At 39.6% G+C, this 20,661-nt stretch overlaps 2 protein-coding genes across 2 annotated transcripts; one reads left to right on the forward strand and one right to left on the reverse strand.

The window, feature by feature from the left end:
- Positions 1 to 995: 995 nt before the first annotated feature.
- Positions 996 to 15,843, forward strand: LOC106647266 (uncharacterized). The gene is made up of 10 exons (XM_089590761.1): positions 996 to 1,324; positions 4,665 to 4,815; positions 6,460 to 6,600; positions 6,660 to 6,800; positions 7,173 to 7,319; positions 8,483 to 8,638; positions 9,041 to 9,172; positions 14,215 to 14,470; positions 15,201 to 15,450; positions 15,526 to 15,843. Exons 1-10 carry the CDS (start codon positions 1,095 to 1,097, stop codon positions 15,707 to 15,709), a joined length of 1,788 nt encoding a protein of 595 aa, XP_089446887.1. The 5' UTR covers positions 996 to 1,094; the 3' UTR covers positions 15,710 to 15,843.
- A 462-nt stretch (positions 15,844 to 16,305) lies between these two features.
- On the reverse strand, positions 16,306 to 18,765 carry LOC106647348 (uncharacterized). Its single transcript, XM_014363686.2, has 4 exons — positions 18,324 to 18,765; positions 16,842 to 18,242; positions 16,612 to 16,763; positions 16,306 to 16,536 (listed from the first exon to the last, which is right to left on the reverse strand). Exons 1-4 carry the CDS (start codon positions 18,761 to 18,763, stop codon positions 16,424 to 16,426), a joined length of 2,106 nt encoding a protein of 701 aa, XP_014219172.2. The 5' UTR covers positions 18,764 to 18,765; the 3' UTR covers positions 16,306 to 16,423.
- Positions 18,766 to 20,661: the final 1,896 nt, after the last annotated feature.

A 20,661-nucleotide genomic window follows, 5' to 3' on the forward strand; every position in this document is an offset into this window, starting at 1 on the left:
CAGGAATCCTCCCAGTCCCTCCGGCTGAAGCGATCGCGCGAAGCTCGACGCCGAGCCCAAGAGAAGATAAAGATGATGTTCAACTCGTCCGACGATCCCTATGACAGGCCGCTCTACTGGTGGGAAAAGTCACACGTGAAATACGCGTAAGTCATACGCGTATAAAAACAATACTTATATCCCCGACAAACAATCAAAGCTTTTTCACATGTCTTGTCAGCCAACGAGCTTTTATACGCCTATACCTGCTACTCACGTATGTAAAACCTATCATCGCTGGCATCAAACGTCCAATGCCCGACGTAATCGCGTGCCTGGATGGGCTGATGGATCCACGGCTGTGGGGGGGAGGGGGGATTCGGGGGTTGATGTGTCACATGTCCATCAAGAACATTTCGAATGTACGCATTTTCGAGCTATAACGCTTGTCTAGTCTGTCAGGACTATACTCACTGCCAGAGCGTTGTGCCGATAGCCCGTACTAGGTTGCACTATATATACCGATTTGGCTCGAATCATCGCCCGCGAGCTCCATCTCCCTTAGTTCCTCTGGTACTTTTCAATTGAACGCTCGTTTTTTGGTTTTTTGGTTTTTTTTTTTCCCAGAGTCAAGCTTGTCTTGGAAAAGAAAACTGATTTTAAAGCTTTGACAACCATCGTGTACAACATTTTTGTCTGCGATGTACCTGCGTATAGGGATCGTGTCATCGAAATTTTGTTACGCATATGAGTTGTAGTTTTAGTATTTCTTTGGTGCGATCGTATGGAGCAAAAAGTGTTTACTATAAATTGAATATCGATGGTTTGCATTTTCAAACGTTTTTTTTTTTTTTAAAAGAGCGACACTACACCTTGAATTGTTGTGCCAATTGAAAAAAAAATCCGTTTTTTCACTGTAACTCTATAAATTTAATGTTTCACGCCAGAAGGTCACTGTATCAAAAATAACACGTATGCCAGTTTTTTGTCGATCACGTTTTTATATTGTTATTAAACTTTTTGCTCTGTCGACAAAAATACATCAGTCGTATGGTGTTGTGCAGAAGCGCAGTACGGTGTTTGTGAATTGAGTGACCACACGTGTATACGTAAAAATGAGTTACGTGGGTGGTTTCTGGGCGGCCGTGGAGATGCTGGTGGCGTTAGATAGGTTCCGGGCTCGTCCTTTCATCAAAAAAGACGTGGTCGAGGATTGGCTCGATGATTTGGCGAACAAATTAAAATTGCAACCAAAGTACAACAGCGAGAATCAGTCCAGGGATGGGGACAGCGAAAGCTCCTACAACTGCAGCTTAGCAGATTATGGAAATTTAGTTGATTGCAGGTACCTCACTTTAAAAGTAGAATTAGAAAATTTAAAAAATTTGACCTTTCATAGTACATTAGCATATATCATTAGGTTTCTTTGCAAAACCTTTTATTAATTGATTGCTTTTAAGTAAGTACCAACTCTCAAGCGTATTTTATATTTATGATTTGTTGGCTGCATAAAACGAGGTATCGATGACAATTTCAAGTGCGAGTAAAATTAAAGTTTTATGGTTTCTAAGTTTTATTTTAACATAACTATAAATTAAGAAATTTTTACGTATTTTTATTCCAAGTAGATGTAATACGTAAGAGTAATGTGTCAAGAATAAATTTTTTTTTTATTTTACATATTGTTAACTACAAAAGTGAATTTAATCATTAATTTTCATTTTATTTTTTATTTTCATTAAAGTAAAATTCGCAAGTCTTTCACATTGCTCGAACGACTTACGATGGAGTTGTCAAGATACATTTTAGAAAAATTTTCACAAATAATATGTAAAGGGTAAGTTTTGATTCGAAAAAATTAGGGTTGTTTTAAGTTGTCTTTATGTATTTGAATAACCTGGTCACACGTTAAATATTCTTAAAAATTTTTCATGCAACCCTCTGTTAAATCAACGAATGTATAAAAAAGCTCTACAAAAATACTGCATAGGTGCAACACAGCAAAGTTAATGAAAATAATTTTTTTAGCAAATGAAGTATTTTTTTTTTGCACCAAGTCATCCTATTTATATCAAACAATCCAAAGTTAAATAAATTATTAATTTAAAAAATAAGCTTTAGTATCTTATGTAAAAATATTAATTTTTTTACCTATATGTTTTTCAATTTTTATTTGATTTTATTTTTTCAGAGCTTTTGTTATTGCCTGAACGATTTTACGAAAGCAAGTAAACGTAGAAATGTTTGCCTTGTGAAAATAAAATTTTTTCATCATAAAAAAAATCATCCGTTGAAGTTCTACTATATTATTCAGATAATGTGTTTAGTACTTTGATAAAAGTGTAGTTTTTAACTTACAAAAAAAAAGAATCATAAAAACTGATGTTAATCCTATAGAAAATTTTCACTCAAGGGATGTACTATTGTTGTATACACATACTGCCCCATACTTTGAAATAACTTTAGTTTTTTTTCTACAGTAATGTAGCTGAGTATAAAAAAAAAAAAAAACTTAATTCGATAATGTTATTAATTATTGTAGGTAATCCGAGTTGATCGAACTATTGTTAAATAAACTCTAACAATCAAACATCGGATAAATGTACCGAACATAATAATATAACTCTGATTTTTATATGTTTATACAATCATTTACATATAAACTGCACTTATTCCGGTGAAGGCAAACAAGCCCAAGTTCCAAATCATCGAATTTAGCGTTAAATGTGAATCTCAACGTCGTCCATTGTACATATATATGTTCTCTTTGTTCAAGAAAGTGTAGCGATTTCACAATACCTACTTTCTACCACAGCTGTTTCTTGAAAATATTTTCAATCGATAGTCGATTGGCTTTCATGGCACGAAAGCTCTGCATGAAAGGGCAGACGAAAGTAGGTACATGTATATTTATATATAAGCTTAGAACGACGCGTTATTTTTTTTCACGTGTACAAAGACACCCAGTATACAAAGCGGCTCACGTCCTTCGTTGTTTGAACGTTTATAATCACAATACACGGAATTTAAAGTCAATTGGTCGATTGTCTTTCAAATATACCGTGTCTGTTTCATTTGTGCTGTTTCTACTTCGATCAGACACGCATTTTTTTGTTATTTACATTTTTATTAAACTGTACGGTGGAAGTTTATTGCAACAGTTTTATTTTATGTAAATAACGCGTTATAAAGATCCACCCCATCATACCTTTCGCAAGTAAGTATTGTTTAGTTATTTTTCCTTGTACTTTTGTCATGCGGCATCAGGCGCGTCTGACCATACTGGGGTTTTTCTACTTAAACTCGACGCACTTTTTACGTATACATATTACACTATAAAAAATTCTAGAAAAAAAGTATGGTATAGGTATTTTAATTGAATTGCATTTCTCTTGTTGTCATTGTTCTTCTTGGCGAATTTTGTTTTCTTTTTGTAGCAAAAACAAAGAAATCTTTGGATAAAAATAAATATACAGATTTGTGGTTCTATACAGACGATGTGCCACCCGAAAATCTTTATTTAAAATGCATGCTAAAACCAAATTGTTAAACGTCAAGAGAAGAACAATAAATCAGACTCATCACGTATCGGAACAATGTTCAACGACTACGCGCGACGTCGATCAATTTAACGCCCATTGCCAATTAGATCGGGACAACGCAGTTATTGCGACATTTTACCCTCGTCGCGTATACGAGCAGCTGTACGCGTACGTGCTCGTTGCTTCTTATTTTTTTTTATGTTGCGGTGAGCTGTATTAGTAAAGAAAAACAATCTTTCCTGCATTCCCACCGGAGTATATAAACTTTTATTGTTCCCCTCGGCTCGTAACATCCAACTTTCGTTCCTCTGACGAGCAAACACCAACCGTAATCATATACACATAGGCACCATCAGCAAAAAAGCTCGATCCTATATGCACATACGTATATATATATATATATATTAAATATCTATACACAAAGCATCACCTACACACGAACCAGTCATCGCACCAGTCACGAACACGGCATACAAGCAGTCTTTGCTCGCGTCTATCGCCTTTGCTCTTCAGTTGTAACTTGGGCCTCAAGTGCCGCGGCCGACATCGTCTATACACGTGGCATCGATTGATCGGTTATTATAATATCGCGCTCGTGTCGCTTACCCCGTATAGCTTTTACACCGCGTTCATATAATAAAAAGCCGCGTTGGTGCAAATGTATACCAATTAGTTGATTTTTCGGGCCCGATTGAGATTTTTCCTCATTCGTTGTTTGATCATGTGTGAATTAATTTTTTTTTTTTTTTTTCTTTTTTCATTTCGTAACAAGAAAATGTAAACCAGTCCATTATCGGGTTTCAAGTAAAGTTCAGCGTTGGGGCGTATTAATTTACGTGCAACCGAAATATAGGCTGTGCGAGTGCAGAGACGAGAAAGGGATGATATTATCATCTAATGGAGCCAAATGAAAGTGGGGTCCATAAGTAGCATTAAAAAGGCATTTGCGGGGGGGTGGGACGTTATTAGAGATTATAGTGGCCGTGCGCGGCAAAAGTTTTTATTGCAGCAGCTCGGGACGACATCACGAAAGAAGAAGCCACTGTTGTACGATGGATATGTATAATATTACGCGACTGGTACAACACTGGGTGTGGGGGTGTAATTATATATAATTGTAACGTATGGACTCGTGATTCACAGTTTTTCCCACTCGGGTGTGAAGACACGACTGGAGCTGTTGATGGGCAGCAATGTGGTCAGGCTGACCGATCGGAAGTACATGACGAGGTTGGTGTCGAAAATCCGGGAGGAGCACGAGCGTAAGCAGGAGACGCGCATCGAGGACAGAAAGGTCAGTCCCCCCTCCCCCTTGCTTTGATCCTACGGAGACGAATTTCGAGGGGGGGGGGGTAGGGGAAAAAAAGAAATACATATGAAATCCCAACGTCCCTCTTGTATACACGGTCCCTTGATCACACCGCGATTTTCACTCGAGGAGAGCACGCGCGCTGTCTCCCACCGCCCACGCTTCAATGTGTACACATACATCTCCGACGACTCGATTAGAGTGCAAGGAGTCGAAAGGAGAGAGAAACACCGGGGCGTTATTAAAAACGAGAGCCCCGCGAGGCCGGGGGCAGAGGGGGAGCGGATTGCAATCTCGCCGCACTTTTTCTTCTCCTGATGGGTATTTGTGCTGTGCGCGTACTCGACTGTAAAATCAAGAGGGTATATGGTATACATTGGAGTACGACGAAAGAAGGCCTTTTATCTTTTTTTTTTTTTTTTTTTTTTTTTTTTTTTCTTGCTTCGCTGGACCGAGCATCGTGATCTTGGGTTTTATCAAGATTTGTTCAGCCGAAATCGAGACATGCGTATAGCTTTCGTGTGTATCTTAACAATGGTGCCTTTGCTGCTGGTCGACTAATTTTGATGGACACCTGTTTTCATTGCAAATTTGTATTTCTTCGCGGTGAAACTTCCCGTTCGATGTATAGGTGCCACTTGGTAAAAATTGGAGGAAACATTAAAATAACGGATACAGGAAATACGCGTAAACGGGTAAGCCAAGCAGGCAATAGCTAAAGCTTGCATGAGTCGGGCTCGTTTCGTAACGTATGTGTATACACATATCTAGAACAACAGCAGCGAGGAGCTAATAATGATAATACAGGGGTATGTGCACGTGTATCCGAGAAACGCCGTCCAAGTGAGCGTACGGGGAAACTTTGTTGATGCATTGTACATATAGGTACTGGGTATAAGTTAATCGTACCTGTGCCGTTTGTTTTCCTTAGGCAATTTTGTGATAATCATGTGGCCCTATCGAGTTAAGCTTGCCTTCCTTTTCCAAATCAATAACCTATATATATTTCGGCGCAGTTCGGCAAAGGATCAATTTTTTTTCCCGGTAAATATATTTTTCCCGGCGTTTAATCATCGGTTAGGCACTTTGGGCATATTATACGTATACGTGGTCGGGCATTCGCTCCATCGCGGATGTTTATCTTGAATATTGGAGTATGTTACAGATCCTCTTTTTTTTTTTTTTTTTTTTTTTTTTGTTGTCCACCTACGTTTAATCTATAACGTCATAGCTGATAGGACAAATAAAAACCCAAATTAGTAAAAAAGTATTTCCGTGAGCGTATCGTGTTTCGGTGTGTTTTTTCTCCACTACTCCACAGTAGGGGAATGGGCATCACGATTAATCGATGTATGAATCATCAAACGTCCTTATAATGAGATTTTCTTCCAAAAATGCAAGGGTTTTTTTTCTTTCTTTCCAACTACAATGATGAAAAAGAAAAACTCGAAAAAAATAACAGTACAACGTATTCTTGGAAGAAAAACAAATCGTATTCGTAACATCCATGGTGGAAATACAAGTAGTATTTGATGAACCCCTTCCTCTCGCTGAATCGCACTTTGATAATACACACATCCCGTTCGCGCGATGCGTGGGAAAATATTGTATCGGTTTTTCATGCTATAGATGCGGGAACTAATGCGCACGAAAGACATGGTATTAAAGCGCTTTATCAGCACACAAGAGGCCCCGGCCGAGATCCGCCAGTATCCCCTTTTCAAGCTGTACTCGTACTGCGACTCGATCATTGATCAGCACCGCGCGAAGGTAAGCCGCTCTGAATCGTGTGCATATGTTTTCGCTGAATTTTTCGCATTTCACCACAGGACACGTCGAAGAAGGTGAAAATCACGGCGTCGCTCTATCGGATGCTTTATCCGCACCCTTCCAGCGAAAACTTCGAAGCGGAGGAGGGACACGAGGACGTGCCCCTCAAGGAGGTCCTGATCGACGGCCAACCGGTTATGGTAAGGAAAAATCCGTCGACTTTTTTTCTTCTTCTCTTCATCACCCGAAGGCCAAACTAGCACCTTGTGCTTTCCATAATGGGATATTCGATGCTTTTTTCGCCGTGTGATGAAATAAAATGTAAAAGAAAAAAAAAAAAAAAAAAAAAAAAGAAGGCGAGCGAGTCGAGGCTTGGATTTCTGTGATGTACGAGATGAAAAGGACTTTCTTCTTTATGTCGATTCTTTAAGGACAATACTGTTTGTACATAACAGCTATGAGCTCTGTTATTTTGCGCACAAGTACATATACATATACCTACGTTGTACAAAATGCATCAGTGGTACGGTGACTTTTCATTACTACGTGAATTTAACGAGAATTCGTCTCAGGTTCCAATGACCAAGGAGGAGATAGAGCAGCAGAGGAAGCAACAGGAAGCCGCCAATGATATTAAAAATGGTTACATGTTCACTAAGGAGGAGTACGAAAGTCTTAATTACGAGGCCGACGCTGTGAAAAAGTTGAAGGAAGTCAAGGTAAGACTGTTCGGGCTCTACATTTTTTTCCCCCCCTTTCCCATTTTTCATTACGTAAATGGTCGCGCGGAGAATCTTTGACGTTAGCCTGGCTTCAATTTTCTCTGATGCTTAAGCATCCTCTCTTTCTTTGTAACGGAAAATTTTCGATTGTCCCTGGCTCGGAATAATTCGCGCCTACGCGGATTTTAGGTCGGGTAAGTTTTCAAGACAAAGTTCCATTTTACGGGCAAAGTTTTCACCATAGAGTGTAATTTACTTTGAATGTTTTCACGCCTACGCGTTTTAGACTCGTAGTGTACGATGATAAAAGAATATTACATTCAGGTATTTATACATACATATTGAAAACAAGTGGTAACCTAACGAACTTCTATTGTAGTTCAATCACAACTGTGCGAACCACTCGTTCGAGGATATTTCTAGGACAAGATAAAAATTTTGATAAAAAAATTCTCTTATTGATTTTTGTTTTGTTTTTTCACTACTTTTTTCGTATTTTTCAACCTTTTGTTTTTTATACTTACGAAATGTGGCTACGGATTACTAAAAATAATCGTTTTTCTTTAAACACCTTTGCGACAGGAAAGAATTGCAGTTGAAATCAAGTTCATCTATAAATTTATGCGTAATTTGATAAATTTTTGTGATAATCGAAATACACGTCTATACGTACAAACAACATTTATGAATGAATAATACCTGAAATATATTATAAATATGTATACTTAACGTATTAGTGGTAAAGAAATAGTTTTTTTCAAAAATCATCCCGTCATACTTGGTTAAGCTTTTTGTTTTTCGATACCTCCATTCGTGCATTAAATTATCGATGCCTGCGATTACCGTCCGCGATCCGACACTCACGACATAGTCGAGACTTTCACGCGAGCCGCGATCAAATTGGCATACTTATATGTATACACTATGCAGCCGCGTGTCTATTTGATTGACGTTGATTACGCCGAGCCGCACGCGATGGTCGCGAACTCGCTCGAAAGTACGAGGCGAAAAATATGAAAATCCGATAGTTTGGCTAACTTAGGGGAGCCCTAAAGGGTCCCTTCGCGAGGAGTTGCGAACACTCGATCCAACCTTTGGATCTATTTTTCTGCATCTACATGTAAAACAAAAAATAAAAGCAAACGAACAAATATTTACAGACCGTCAACGAGATGTACAAAAAGGCACACGATATAGTTGGCTTCCTGATTAGTTTCTCGCCCAAGGAGAAGCGCAAAACGTGCGCCATGGACGCAGATCCCTCCACATCATCATCGTCGGCAGTTGTGTCCGCTGCCTCGGCCAGCGGAGCTTCCGTCAAATCGAGGCACTGATGGCTCGAGACGCGCCCACACGTCCAGCCCCAAAGACCGTCGCCGAGTTGTCATTGTTTCATCCCCAGTGACTACAACTATAGGACAATGGCTCGAACAAACTGTACCTATACCATTTTTCGTTGAATTTCACAAGCGCGAGTATAATCAGTGCCGACAAGTGTTTCAATTGGTATATTATGTTATTGTAACCATGTATTGCTTATAAAGTTCATGTATTGTATAGCTTTGACGGGAAACAAGAATACCGTTGTTATTAATATTATTATGTTTTAATGTGCTATGTCTCATAAGTACTGTTTGACTAAACACAATGACAAGGATGAGCTTTCGATAAAATTCATGATTTGTCGAGTCCAAATTTTTGTGAATCATTGGCCGTAGGCGGCCGAAGCTTCGAAACAATCAGCCGTCTCGGACCTGCACTTTGAGCAATTTTGCGCTATAACGGGCGAGCGCGAAAGTTTCTCGTACTTTACAGCCACCGGCACGCCTACACCCGACTACGAACTTTACGTGACGTATATACGATGCCAAACTCGGTAATGGGTGGTGGCGAAAAAATTAAATTTTTTTTTTTTCCCCTCGCCAAACTTGTTTTAATTGTTAACTTTTGTACCTTTCCTGGTTAATAACAAGCTGGAAATTAATAATCGCCCCCCCTCGGGTGCCCACCTGTTGAGAGTAGGATACACCTCCGGCTTGGGCTGATAAATTTTCGTACGCCCAATTTCGCTTGCTCTTCGAGCGTGAAGTAATAACGTCATTCAAATCGTAGGCGCGTTTTGTCGCTGAAATAATAATAATAATCTCGTTAACGTCATTCCGTGTATTTCATGTTGCAGGCGTTCAAGCCGAGCATCCCATTTTCTTTTTTTTTTTTTTTTTTTTTTTTTTTTTTTCTTCGCGCGGTAATAAGTTAATCAAGTTCTCGAGCAAACTGATTCAGCGAAGCCCTTTTTTCCTTCATTTTGTACACTTGAACAATAAAAACAAACAAAAGTGTCCACACAATTATTAAATTACTGAGGGAGTAAGTATTACTTTTATGAAATATTTGAAAGATATCTTGTGCAATTGCGTCACGTTGCGTGATACGAAAACCTTGTAAGTGCAGTCGAGCAAACTGTCATGCTGCTTTCACTCCACTGTTGTTTGCGATTGTTTGCAATTAATTATCTTAATACTTTATGCTCAGTAAAGTTAATAAAGATGATTGTTTTTAATAACAATGACTTTGAGTCTCCTTTCAAATGCTACGAGTTATTTTGTACGTGTTTAATTTTTTGTTATTTTAATAGCGATCAGCGAGGCCAAGAACATATTGCATCAAGATTGGCTGGATTCTATGATGTGAGCTTCCCACAACGTCTCTCGGATAAAGCACTGGCCAAATATTTAAATGTACATTATTAAAGAGAAACATAAATATCTGCGTGTAATTATAACAATAATGTAAGAGTATACAGTTATGGGATTTGGTATCGAAAACTTTTTAACTTTCAATTAAATGAGGAAATTCAACTCTTTTTCAACAAGTATAGATTTAAGAGTATTATCTAGAAAGTAATTGATCAAAAAAATTATTTAAAATACATCTTGAAAAAATAAAATACATACATATTACATTTCTACAGAGAATGTGGATTACAAACTGATCACGTTGGATGTAAAAGCGTCGAAGAACTGATCTTAGAAAATTTTAGTATCCTAATATTTGACGAGATGCACGAATTTTTTAAACTGTCCCAGAATACTTTGAAAAGTTTTATAAAAATCATCTCGCGCATGGTTTGTTGCATATATGTATATTTTTGCACGTCCTTGGAGTGCTGCAGAAAATTTGTTATCATTGTACTTTTTGAATGAGCAAAAAAATTGTTTGATTCCAATTGACAAAATGGAAAAAGTTTTCCGTGTCCAGTGATGGGATGGCTACCATTTTTACACATCTCTACCGTACGAGAAGAGTATTTGACTTCGGGAAAAACAAATAAACTTTGCGGAATTCCCTTATGGTTCGAAGATGACAGTGAAATTACAAAGTAGGTCATTAGTTTGGACGCACGGTAAGGCCACCTCACACTGTCCAAGTTCACACCAATTGCATGCATAAACAGCTTTTGGATACCAAAGCGTCAAAGGACTAAAAAATTAATATAAATGTGCGTATAATGCTAACCGTAAACGGAAAGATAAATTTTCCATACTCTTTTTCCATAAATTTTCCATACTATCAGTGATTCTAGCGATCGTGTTATGCCAATACATTGGAAAAGGAAACATAAGTAAATTGTCTCAAGCCATAAATTGGGAGCATTGTATCGAACATACCCTAGAGAAATTTTACAACAAACACAAAATTGTTAGTTGCGCGAGCAGTAAAAACTATTCCACTGAAAAAAAAAGGTTACAGCTACAAACGGTAAAAATGACCAAACAACGTGTAAAAATGTCCAAGACGTTGGAATGCCACTATTAAATTGTTTAAGAAAACGACTTTGTTTTTCTCATTTGTCACGATGCTCTGTTTTCCCTCCTCCCTCGCTCGGGTTTTCACTACTTTGGCTGTCCATGTCGTCCCCGTCGTCGTCATCGTTACGTGCGCGCATGTATACGTGCAGGAAAACTCGACGCTCTCCCATATAAAGCGCCCGGCCGCTTAATCCACACACCAGTAGATTCACCTCGTCCGAACAACGTACGCCTTTACTTGTACAATTTTATGTGCTTGCCGGTACGCGTCTCCATTTTTTTTTTTTTTTTCTTTTACATCGAACGAGTGAGATAACAGATTAGCAATCAACAACAATATAATCCGAGTAGAACAATATTTTTTTGTTATTTTGTGCAGTACTTCGTACCCACGCGAGAACTACAAATCTCGTTCGTGCGCTGCGGTCAACGGTTACAAGTGACAAGGAATACAAGTGTGCTGGGGTTACTTAAAAGTTACGACCTTACAAGAAAGTTTTTTTAAAACCCCCGTCCAAGCGGTCAAACTAAATTTCGCTAGAGTAAGTATGAAAAAAAAAAAAAAAAGTTTCCCCGCGCGTAACTTTTAAAAGTTATTGGTTTAACTTTGTGCGCGCGTAGGGGCGGTTAACGCGATTATTGTCGGTGATATTTCTTTGGCAGTTGAACGACGAGTAATTTGTAAATGCTAAGTGATCGATAATTCGTGAGCTTGACTGTGTAGATGCGAGAGCTTTTAAAGAAATAAACGCGATTGTCCATTATAATATCAAGTAGTCGAACTCGATCATTGGTCAGACGAGTCGAGTGAGCGAACGAGTGTTTGAGATTCGTATGTGCGATGATACGTGCACTGCGTAAATAATTGTGGTATGCACGTACGAGGAAAACAATTTGAATAACAAATAATGTGAATTAGTTTAATATATCGACATAATACCAAAAAGAGGTTTTTTGTGTGTTTAAAATAAAATAAAAATCTTTTCAACATCGTGAAAACTTTTTTAAATATTCGACAAGTTAAAAATTACGCACATCTTGAAATAAAAAGTTTTGCTCTTTTACTGTTTAAACAATTACACGTACTTTTTAACCATGGAATGTCAAAAAAAAGTTTAACTATAATTCTATCATTTATTTCAAATGTAAATTATTATAAATAATCAGTTAAGGTCATAATTTAATCATTAATTTTAATAAATAATAATTAATTTTAAAAATAATAAATTCGTTACCCTGATATTATACGATAATGTGTATTAAGCATGTAGAGTGGCAAATTTAAAAAGAAGACATTTTTCCGCCGTACAAAGTACTTCTTCTATAATACATATCTCTCTTAATTACAAGATTTTGTTAATTATTTTTAAAAGATGATTTTTACATAAAACCATGTTAAATCAGTGGGTTTTTGTGATTGTCGATTCCTGCAGAAATTAATTTACTGCGTGATTCATAAAGTATTATTTTTTACCAATTATTCGACAAAAAAATGTACATTAATTTTCACTTCTATTTATTTAAATGATTAAATTCTAAACGTAAGGTCGTACCATTTTTTTTCTTTTTATCATTGAACATTTCAATATAACTTTGTAATACTCAAATACAAAAGTTTTAAACATTTATAAATATATAAATTTCTAAAAATCTAAATATAAAAATGTTCATACGAGTTTCAATAGTAAGCATGATTTTTTTCCCAGACTGTAGTTCTAAAATTTTCGAATTTAGGAAATCAATTATAATACCTAATTAGTGTCTCTTGTACAAAGCTGATGGTCTAAAAATTTTTCAAAGTATATTATACAGGATAATCCCATTCACTCCAAATGCAGTATGAGTAAATATACTTGCAGTCTTTCTAACGTGCGCGCAACGAGAACAAAAAACGAAAAAAAGGACAAGATTGTCGCACACTGCAAGCGATTCACGAATGTAATGGCAAACTCTAAAGTAAAATTACTTCCAGAACAGAGTATACTGACTAATTCACACACAGCACATATATATCTACACGGCGTACGTCCACACATGGACTATCGAGAGCTCGAGCTTTTAGCCATAAACTTTCACATGCACGCGGGAATTCCCTTGCGAGTCCTCCTCTACCTCGCAATCTCATCAGCTCTTATTTCTGTACTTGCGCACACATATATGTGTGTACACCCATACGCGTATAACGAGGGCACGTTAGTTACAACTGATGCTGTTGCGTCAATGTCGACGCAAGGCTGCATCAGGTGCGTGTGCCAGCCGTGTTCAACGCTCTAATAGCATTTTTTCCGAATGTCCACACGCTCCCCTTGCAACTCATGGGTTTTCTGCAGCAATTGGAATCTGATTTGCACATTGTCGTGACGTTTTTTTATATACTCTTCTCTACCAATAACAATTACAATCAAATGGAAATGTAACGCCAAAGGACAAAATTAAAGACTTTGGTTTAAAATTATTAATTAATCTGTATAATCCTATATAAATCTTCCTCATAACGCAACTTTTTTGAATATCCAACTTTTTAATACCTAATCTAACTTTTTAACACTGCGAAAGGTAAAATAAGGATTTTTAATCACGAAAAGTATTGATTTTTGTTTTACAAATTATTTATTCATACGAATTCAATTTAACCATAATATTTAGCTCTACGTCTGTTAAAAAAGACCTTTAATGTTACAAAATAATAACCTCCAGTAAAATTCAAGTAGACTGTTAATAATTTTTATTCGTCAGCATTGCTCAGTGGCTCAGTGTAAATGAAAAATAATTTGGTACACGTCATTTATTATTGTTTTTTCAAGAGTATTTTTAAATCTCATCATTTTTATGGGCCCTACTAACGACAGTTCAAACAATTTTCGAAAATAATTTAATCCAAATAGTTAATTTAACTTGGACACGAGTGTACAAAAAATAAAAGTTTTATTGTTTCAATAGTAGTGGAGGCTTTACATTTGACGTCTTAATGAATAATATAATCGTTCTCAGTTTTGAGAGAAAATAATTTAATTTTCTACTACTTTTAATTTTTGTTACGTTTTTATTTTACAACGAAGACAATCACTACATTATTATTGCAGATGCGTTACATTCTGTTATTCTGTGTCACCGTATTAAACATCGGAACTTTAAAGACAGAGTTGATAGACTATTCGCCAAAAAACAACGTCAGGATGATTAGCTCGATGCTCCCGAAGTTCTTGAAAATACGTACGGAAAGTAAAGAACGCGAAGGAAGGGACGATCAGCAAAAGTGGAACTTTCAGCCGAATGATCCGAGGTTTCGAAAAATTCAGTATCTCAACAGTGACAATGTCTATGGAAACCAAGAAAGAGGTAACGCATACGTCCACCTATACTTGGCTATCTATCATTTTTGTCGAGTTTCGTTATACCCTCTTATACACATCTCTCGCTGAATCGGCCGATTGGTTTTAAATTAAAAAGTTTGATGACAATTCAGCAAACAAACGAGCACATGCAACAGCTACAATTTAAACACCAATAAACTGCTTTATCACCTTGAATAGCTGAAACACGAGATTAACGTCGTGGATTCAATTAATTTAGAAAATAATTATAATTACAAACGAGAATTATAATTTCTTTTTACGTATACATTTTTAAAAATATTTCTATTCATTCACACTTGTAATTATGATTTTAACAAATTTTTTTTTTTTTTTTTGAATCATTATAGTTAAATAAATAAAAAAAATTATGAATGGAAAGTGATGTTGTCTCGTTAAGGTGGTCTTGTGAGAAGAAATTTATTTATTTGGAAATAATAAGTAAAGTTAGCTGTTTGTAACGTAAATATTGTACAATAGAAAAAAAAAAAGAATTTTTGAAAATCCGTTTCGCTCATTGAACGATATATCAATTGGAATCGCCGTAAAGAGCTTTTAACAAGCAACTTGAACCATTTTTGCACAAATTCGCATAAAAAATGTAGTTTGCGTAACATCGAAAGTTAATCATCCGTAATTCGCCCATCATGTGAATAAATAAAAACTGTGCTCGATTCAACACGTTTTTTTGTACCTCCACACACGCAACAACACAGACTTCGCCGACGCCGACTACTTGCCGATCGACCAACTGGACGACACGCAATTGACGGAGCTGTCGATCGACCTGCTACGATCCCTGTATCTCCCGGCGGCTTCCCAAGCCCCTCCTCTAATCGCGGTGAAGGCTGATCGTGATGACTCGATGGAAGACGGGCCGTTTTCGGTGGAATACAACCGCCGGCGGAATGTCTCGAAGAGGGCCCGGCTCTACATGAAGTTTCCGTTCAAAAGACAACACTCCAGGTAATATACGTACAACGCACGACAGCTCCTCAAACGTACGCTTGTAAATCGGCACTTTGTCCAACTGTTTTGCAGAATTTACACCAGTCCCGACTTCGACATCATATGTAGCCCATCGAGGAACGAAATCGTCAAACTCCTGTCGGTCTTGCACAACACGCGGAGCGGCAACAAGGTGTTTGTCGATTTTTGCAGTCGGCGGAGGCCCACGAATGCTGTGTACACGAATATTCGATTTCTCGGACGAAGGAGAAGGTAAACGATTTGCGCACGAGAACGATATTTTTTTTTTTAAGCGCTGTCTCGGGAAACTGAGATTTTTTTTTTTTTAGTGTTTACAAAACCTTTACGAACTTTTGAGTCTCTTGGGCAAAAAAAAATTACCATCTTTTTTTGTTTCTTCAATGCTAAATATATAAGATAATAACTTTATTCGTTTACTTAATTTTTATTAACTTTATTCATCAAAGGATAAAACTATATAAAAAAAAAAAAAAATTCACTACGTCTTTGTACTAAATCTTTCTGTCTTTGACTGTACATATATACTCATTAAAGTAGCTTAACGTAGTTGAATATCAAAGTTAAAGAATTTTTTTGAAATAACGTCAACTCGATGTATTATTATTCGAATCCCAATGTTACCCAATAATTCAATATGTGCCAAAAGCGAAAAGCATCATAATAATGGAAAATAAAAGAATCTATCGTTTTCAAAGCCAAACTTTTATTGTCAACCCATCTACGATGTGTATCATATTAAAGATGTATAGAAATAATAATAATAATAATAATAATAATAATAATAATAATAATGATTAAACAAAAAAAACATTTATTTGAGATTACCAGACACTTTACTCGAGCAAACGAAACATTGCGAAACGTCTCGAGCAAGTATTTCGTCACGACTCGACAAAAACAAAGAAAAAAGAATAGGTCCAGCGTGTAACTTTGAAGAAAGACTCGCTCCTCAGTTTGCGCACGGCTGTTGCGAGAAAACGATGTTGAAAGCACTTCCTGCCTCCCGCGAGTCGGAGACGAAGCGAATGTCCACGGCACCCATTTGCCTCAGATCGAATACCCCTGCAAACAATAAAATCTCGTACACACGTGCAAATCGCATTTGACTCGGGATACACCTCGGAGAGACACACTCACGCTTCTGGTTGTTCAGCGAGCTTCCGCAGTACCGCTTGTCCTCGTTGCTGAATGACAAGTACTCTCTCTCGCACCCCTGGCTCGATTCCTCTTCCAGCCCAAAGTCTTCCAAACGAACTTCCAGTTTGCAAGCGCCGCCAGCCCCGTTAAATCTAGAAAAAAAAAAAAAAAAGAAAAATATCGCGTCTCCAACATTACCTTACATGTACATCTTGTGCAAAGTTGCTCACCTCCAGCATTTGTCGATCCCAGCGTTGTGGCGCTCGGGTGACCTTAACGATCCTCCACTAGCCGCGACTTCCTCGCAGCCATCCGGGTCCGAGCGGTCGCTGGCCGACCTGTAGATCCCAAACCTCTCGCACCTGGCGCTCCTCAGGGCGGCCTCCTTGGACGCCACGACCCAGTCGAGCAGCACGCGGCTTTGGCAGTTGCCCCCGAACAACCGATCCCGGGGCTGATACCCGACCGCGGTGATCACGTCGGCCTCGCCGCTATCCTCGAAGCTTACGCTCGGCTTTGGGTAATAATAGCCAAGGTCCCTCTTGGCCCGCGGTCCCACGGTGGATGAGTTGGACGGCGCGGCAACGGCTTCCAGATCCTGTCGGCGTCGCAGGTACGGCGAGTAAATCGGGTTCGTCGGGTCGTAGGGTTGGGCACCGGTGCATGGGTAGCCCGAGTTGGCGCAAGGGTAGGAGGAGCGGGTGGGGTAGTAGCCGGAGCTGTATCCGCATGACTCTTGGACGACGTCGACGAGGAAGCCGGCAAAGTTGTTTCTCGGGTAGCCCCGGTAGGTGACGGAGAGCTGCTTGGCGTAGGGCTCGGCGAACGGGAGCTGCAGGGTTTGGCCGGTCCTGCAGCCGCACAGGTGCCTACCGTCGATCTCCAGGTGGCCGTGGCTACAGTAAAGCCCAGAGTCGGCTCCAAAGTTGAAGTACCGAAGGTTCAGGCGCAGCCGGCAGACGTCGGGCGAGGCTTTGGCGATGGTGTAGCGACAGGTGTAGGTATTCGAGACGCTCCCGGGAAAGCCGGGACTGGAGAGGAGGAAGCGCCGACTGGCCGTCGGTAAGCTGCAACACTCGCCGCTCCGCGAGCCGAGGTAGCCCCCAGGGCTGTTCCAAGGGTTGTACCGGTTGAAGGTGGACTGATACGGGTTGTAGGTGTTGAGGCTCTGGTAGCTGGTGGGATAGCCAAGGTAGTTGTAGCCCGATTGCTGCTGGTAGAGGCCCCGGTGCGGGTCGTAGATGAGATTCGCGGTCGAGCCCAGCCTGCTGGCGTCCTGCGGGTAGTAGTTGTTGCGGAGATTGGCGCTCTCGGCGTTGTACTCGACCGGTTGCCCTTGAGGGTCCCCGCCTTTGTCGCAACTCGCGGGTCCAAGTTGCGGGTCGAGGAGGGACTCGGTGTGCAGGCCCCTCGTCGAGCTCTTGTCCCAGGACACGAGGTGCTCCGAGGGCCGGAAGGCGCCCGCCTCGAGACTCGGGGGCCGCAGCTCCATCGGGAGCGACGTCGACGCTTCATCCAAAAGATCGGTATGGTTTTGCCTCTCGGTTGGAGGCAAAAACAAGTACGGGGTTATCCGGATCTGATCCTGCGACCCATGGGCTTCCGAGGACAGCGCACCCACGTCGTTTGCGCTGGAAATTCATACGCAGGAATATCGTGCAAGAAGGTCAAACATGTAAGGAGAGAGAGAGAGAGAGTTCGTATATACTCACTGGTTTCTGGGTCGGGTGCTGAGCTTCAACGAGCAGGGAATGGCCATGACGAGTATTTTGAAGCCCCTGGCGGGGCCCTTTGTGCCGCCCGAGTGAAATCGGATGGTCAGGCTGTTGTTTTTCGCGCCAGTGAAGCTGCGGAGTCCGGTGACGGCACCGCAAAAGACGCTTCGATCGCCGACTCGCACATAATCGTCCCTGCAATCGTCCGAGGGCCGGACGTCAAAGTCCTGGAACTGCAGGTGAAAGTCCTGCTCGCAATCGGTCGATTGGTCGGCTTGCAGGTGGTACGTGCACTCCAGGCTCTCGGGGTAGCCGCGCGGGTAGTTTGGACTGGCGATCGTGTATTGAAAACCGCGATAGGTACCGCCGCAGGTCTGCGATTTTACCGCCGGTGCGAGGAAACACGACAGTAGTAGTAGAAGTGAGCGGAGCTGCATCATTTTTTTCTCGTTTTCTTTTTTTTTTTTTTTTAAATAAGTGAAAAAGTGTACAAGTTTGACTGAACCGAGCAGAGCATCTCTCGGCGCGTGACTTGTGTATAATAAGGTCCCTAAAGCAGGCAGGGGGTACGTGGCAGGTGAGCTCGAGGTACGTAACTGGCGAGGCGAGCGCGCCGGGGGTCCCTCTTATGACGCGCGAATGTTTGGCTTGGCCAAATATTTCGAGGTTTCACTTCGCGTGTGGGTACAAGTACAACAATACAGTGGGTACACGTACACGTGTATACACGTGCGGCTGGTATGCGGCGCGATTTGTTTGAACGAGAGTGTGCGACCGAGGCGCGCGAAACGTAGTGGGCTGCGCCCATCAATAATTGCGGAGGATGTGTGTCTAGAAATCAATCGCGTTTGGAAAAACAAAGCCCCCGTCCCATCTCGCGCCGTGCGAATCTCTTATCTGGTTTCGTGCCCCCAAAAGTAGGTAACACTCGTAATAATGGGTGTAATGTACGACAATACGTATACGACGCTTTCGTTTGTCGTCTCTTTTGTTTTCGAGAATAAACGGTAAACGTCATTTGGTTTTCTTTTTTTTTTTTTTTTTTCTTTTCTGTTATTACTATGGATTATTTTCGTGTTATAGCATTGATCAACAGGTATAAAGTGCAAGAAAAGAACAGCTTGGTTGCTTGAACGAGAGATGAACGTATATATTTATATGTAACGTATTTTTTTTTTTTTTTTTCTTCAATTTTTTACCGTAAAATAGATATTCAAAGTAAAAGTGTAGATGAAACTTTAAATGGGCGTCTGATATTTTTTACTTTGGAAAAAAATAAAATAAAATAATGGATCATGGTGCACTTTGGTTAAATATTTCTTGTAATTGCAAGTGATTTTGTCACTCATTTATGTTGATTGTTTACTGTAACAATTTCACTCACTGATGCTTAAAAAGTTGTCAAAATTCACGATCGGTTGTTCAAAGGTTTCTTAAACATCAGTCGTTGGCTTTGTTTAGCAAAATCTCTTGACGAATGAAAGCCGTAGCAAGTAAAGAAACGTAGAAAGCGCCAAACGATATACTGATGTATAAAAAGATCGGATGCAGACAATATGACGCATCCACGCTTGCCCGAGTAAACGCGAGTGATGAAATTTTAACTTTCTACGGAGATAAAAAGGAATCGCGGAAAAAGATCTTTTTTTTTTTTTTTTCTTCTTCTTCTTCTTCTTTTTTTCTGAAAAATAAGTGCCGTTATACACGACTACGCACGGCACACGAGCACAATACATAATAGTACCTTTATACGTCATATTGTGATACACGGCATGAAAGCAGTGGGAAATAATGACGGAAGCAAAAAGTCGCACCTTTTTTTTTCTACACACGTGAGCAACGAACCAACGAATGAACGAATGAATGAAAGTCGGATAAGAGCACGTATTATTTATCATATGCGTATGGATGCCCGCCCGATGAATAAGCAGTTTCGAATTTTGCCCATGGCGATAAGAGGCTGATGCATCGTGCTTTATTTATATGTTTTTTTTTTTTTCTCTCTCTTCTCCAACTATACGTATAATATGCCGAGGACGGGGGTGAGAATATTTGTCTTTTTAGATTATATTGGAGCTTTACGTTTTGTTACTTTTGTCAATTGACTGATTAAGGCACTCTTAATTATATGTACTGCTGGCTTGATATTCGCAATAATTATATAATGGCCCTTTCGAATTTGAGCCCTTAAAAGGTAAGCGACAAAATAGTAAATGGCCCATGTTTGAGCTCCAAGCGAGCAACAAATTTTCTCGCCGTTAAATGTGTTTTAGGTCGTTTTGAAGTCGAGATGATACGTGATATATGTGCTGCTTGCTTGATACATCAATAAGCT

Source organism: Copidosoma floridanum, unplaced genomic scaffold (genome assembly GCF_036245765.1).
Source record: "Copidosoma floridanum isolate Cflo_tuat_1 unplaced genomic scaffold, Cflo_Japanese_pri ptg000013l, whole genome shotgun sequence".
NCBI lineage: Eukaryota > Metazoa > Arthropoda > Insecta > Hymenoptera > Encyrtidae > Copidosoma > Copidosoma floridanum.

Bases quoted from the DNA above. Each gene is read 5' to 3' on its own strand.
- LOC106647266 (XM_089590761.1), top strand. From the start codon at position 1,095: ATGAGTTACGTGGGTGGTTTCTGGGCGGCCGTGGAGATGCTGGTGGCG. The intron at 1,325-4,664 runs GTACCTCACTTT...CGTGATTCACAG, and splicing joins GGAAATTTAGTTGATTGCAG to TTTTTCCCACTCGGGTGTGA. The intron at 14,471-15,200 runs GTAACGCATACG...GCAACAACACAG, and splicing joins CTATGGAAACCAAGAAAGAG to ACTTCGCCGACGCCGACTAC.
- LOC106647348 (XM_014363686.2), bottom strand. From the start codon at position 18,763: ATGCAGCTCCGCTCACTTCTACTACTACTGTCGTGTTTCCTCGCACCG. The intron at 16,764-16,841 runs GTGAGCAACTTT...TTTTTTTTCTAG, and splicing joins GGGATCGACAAATGCTGGAG to ATTTAACGGGGCTGGCGGCG. The intron at 16,537-16,611 runs GTGAGTGTGTCT...TATTGTTTGCAG, and splicing joins CTCGCTGAACAACCAGAAGC to GGGTATTCGATCTGAGGCAA.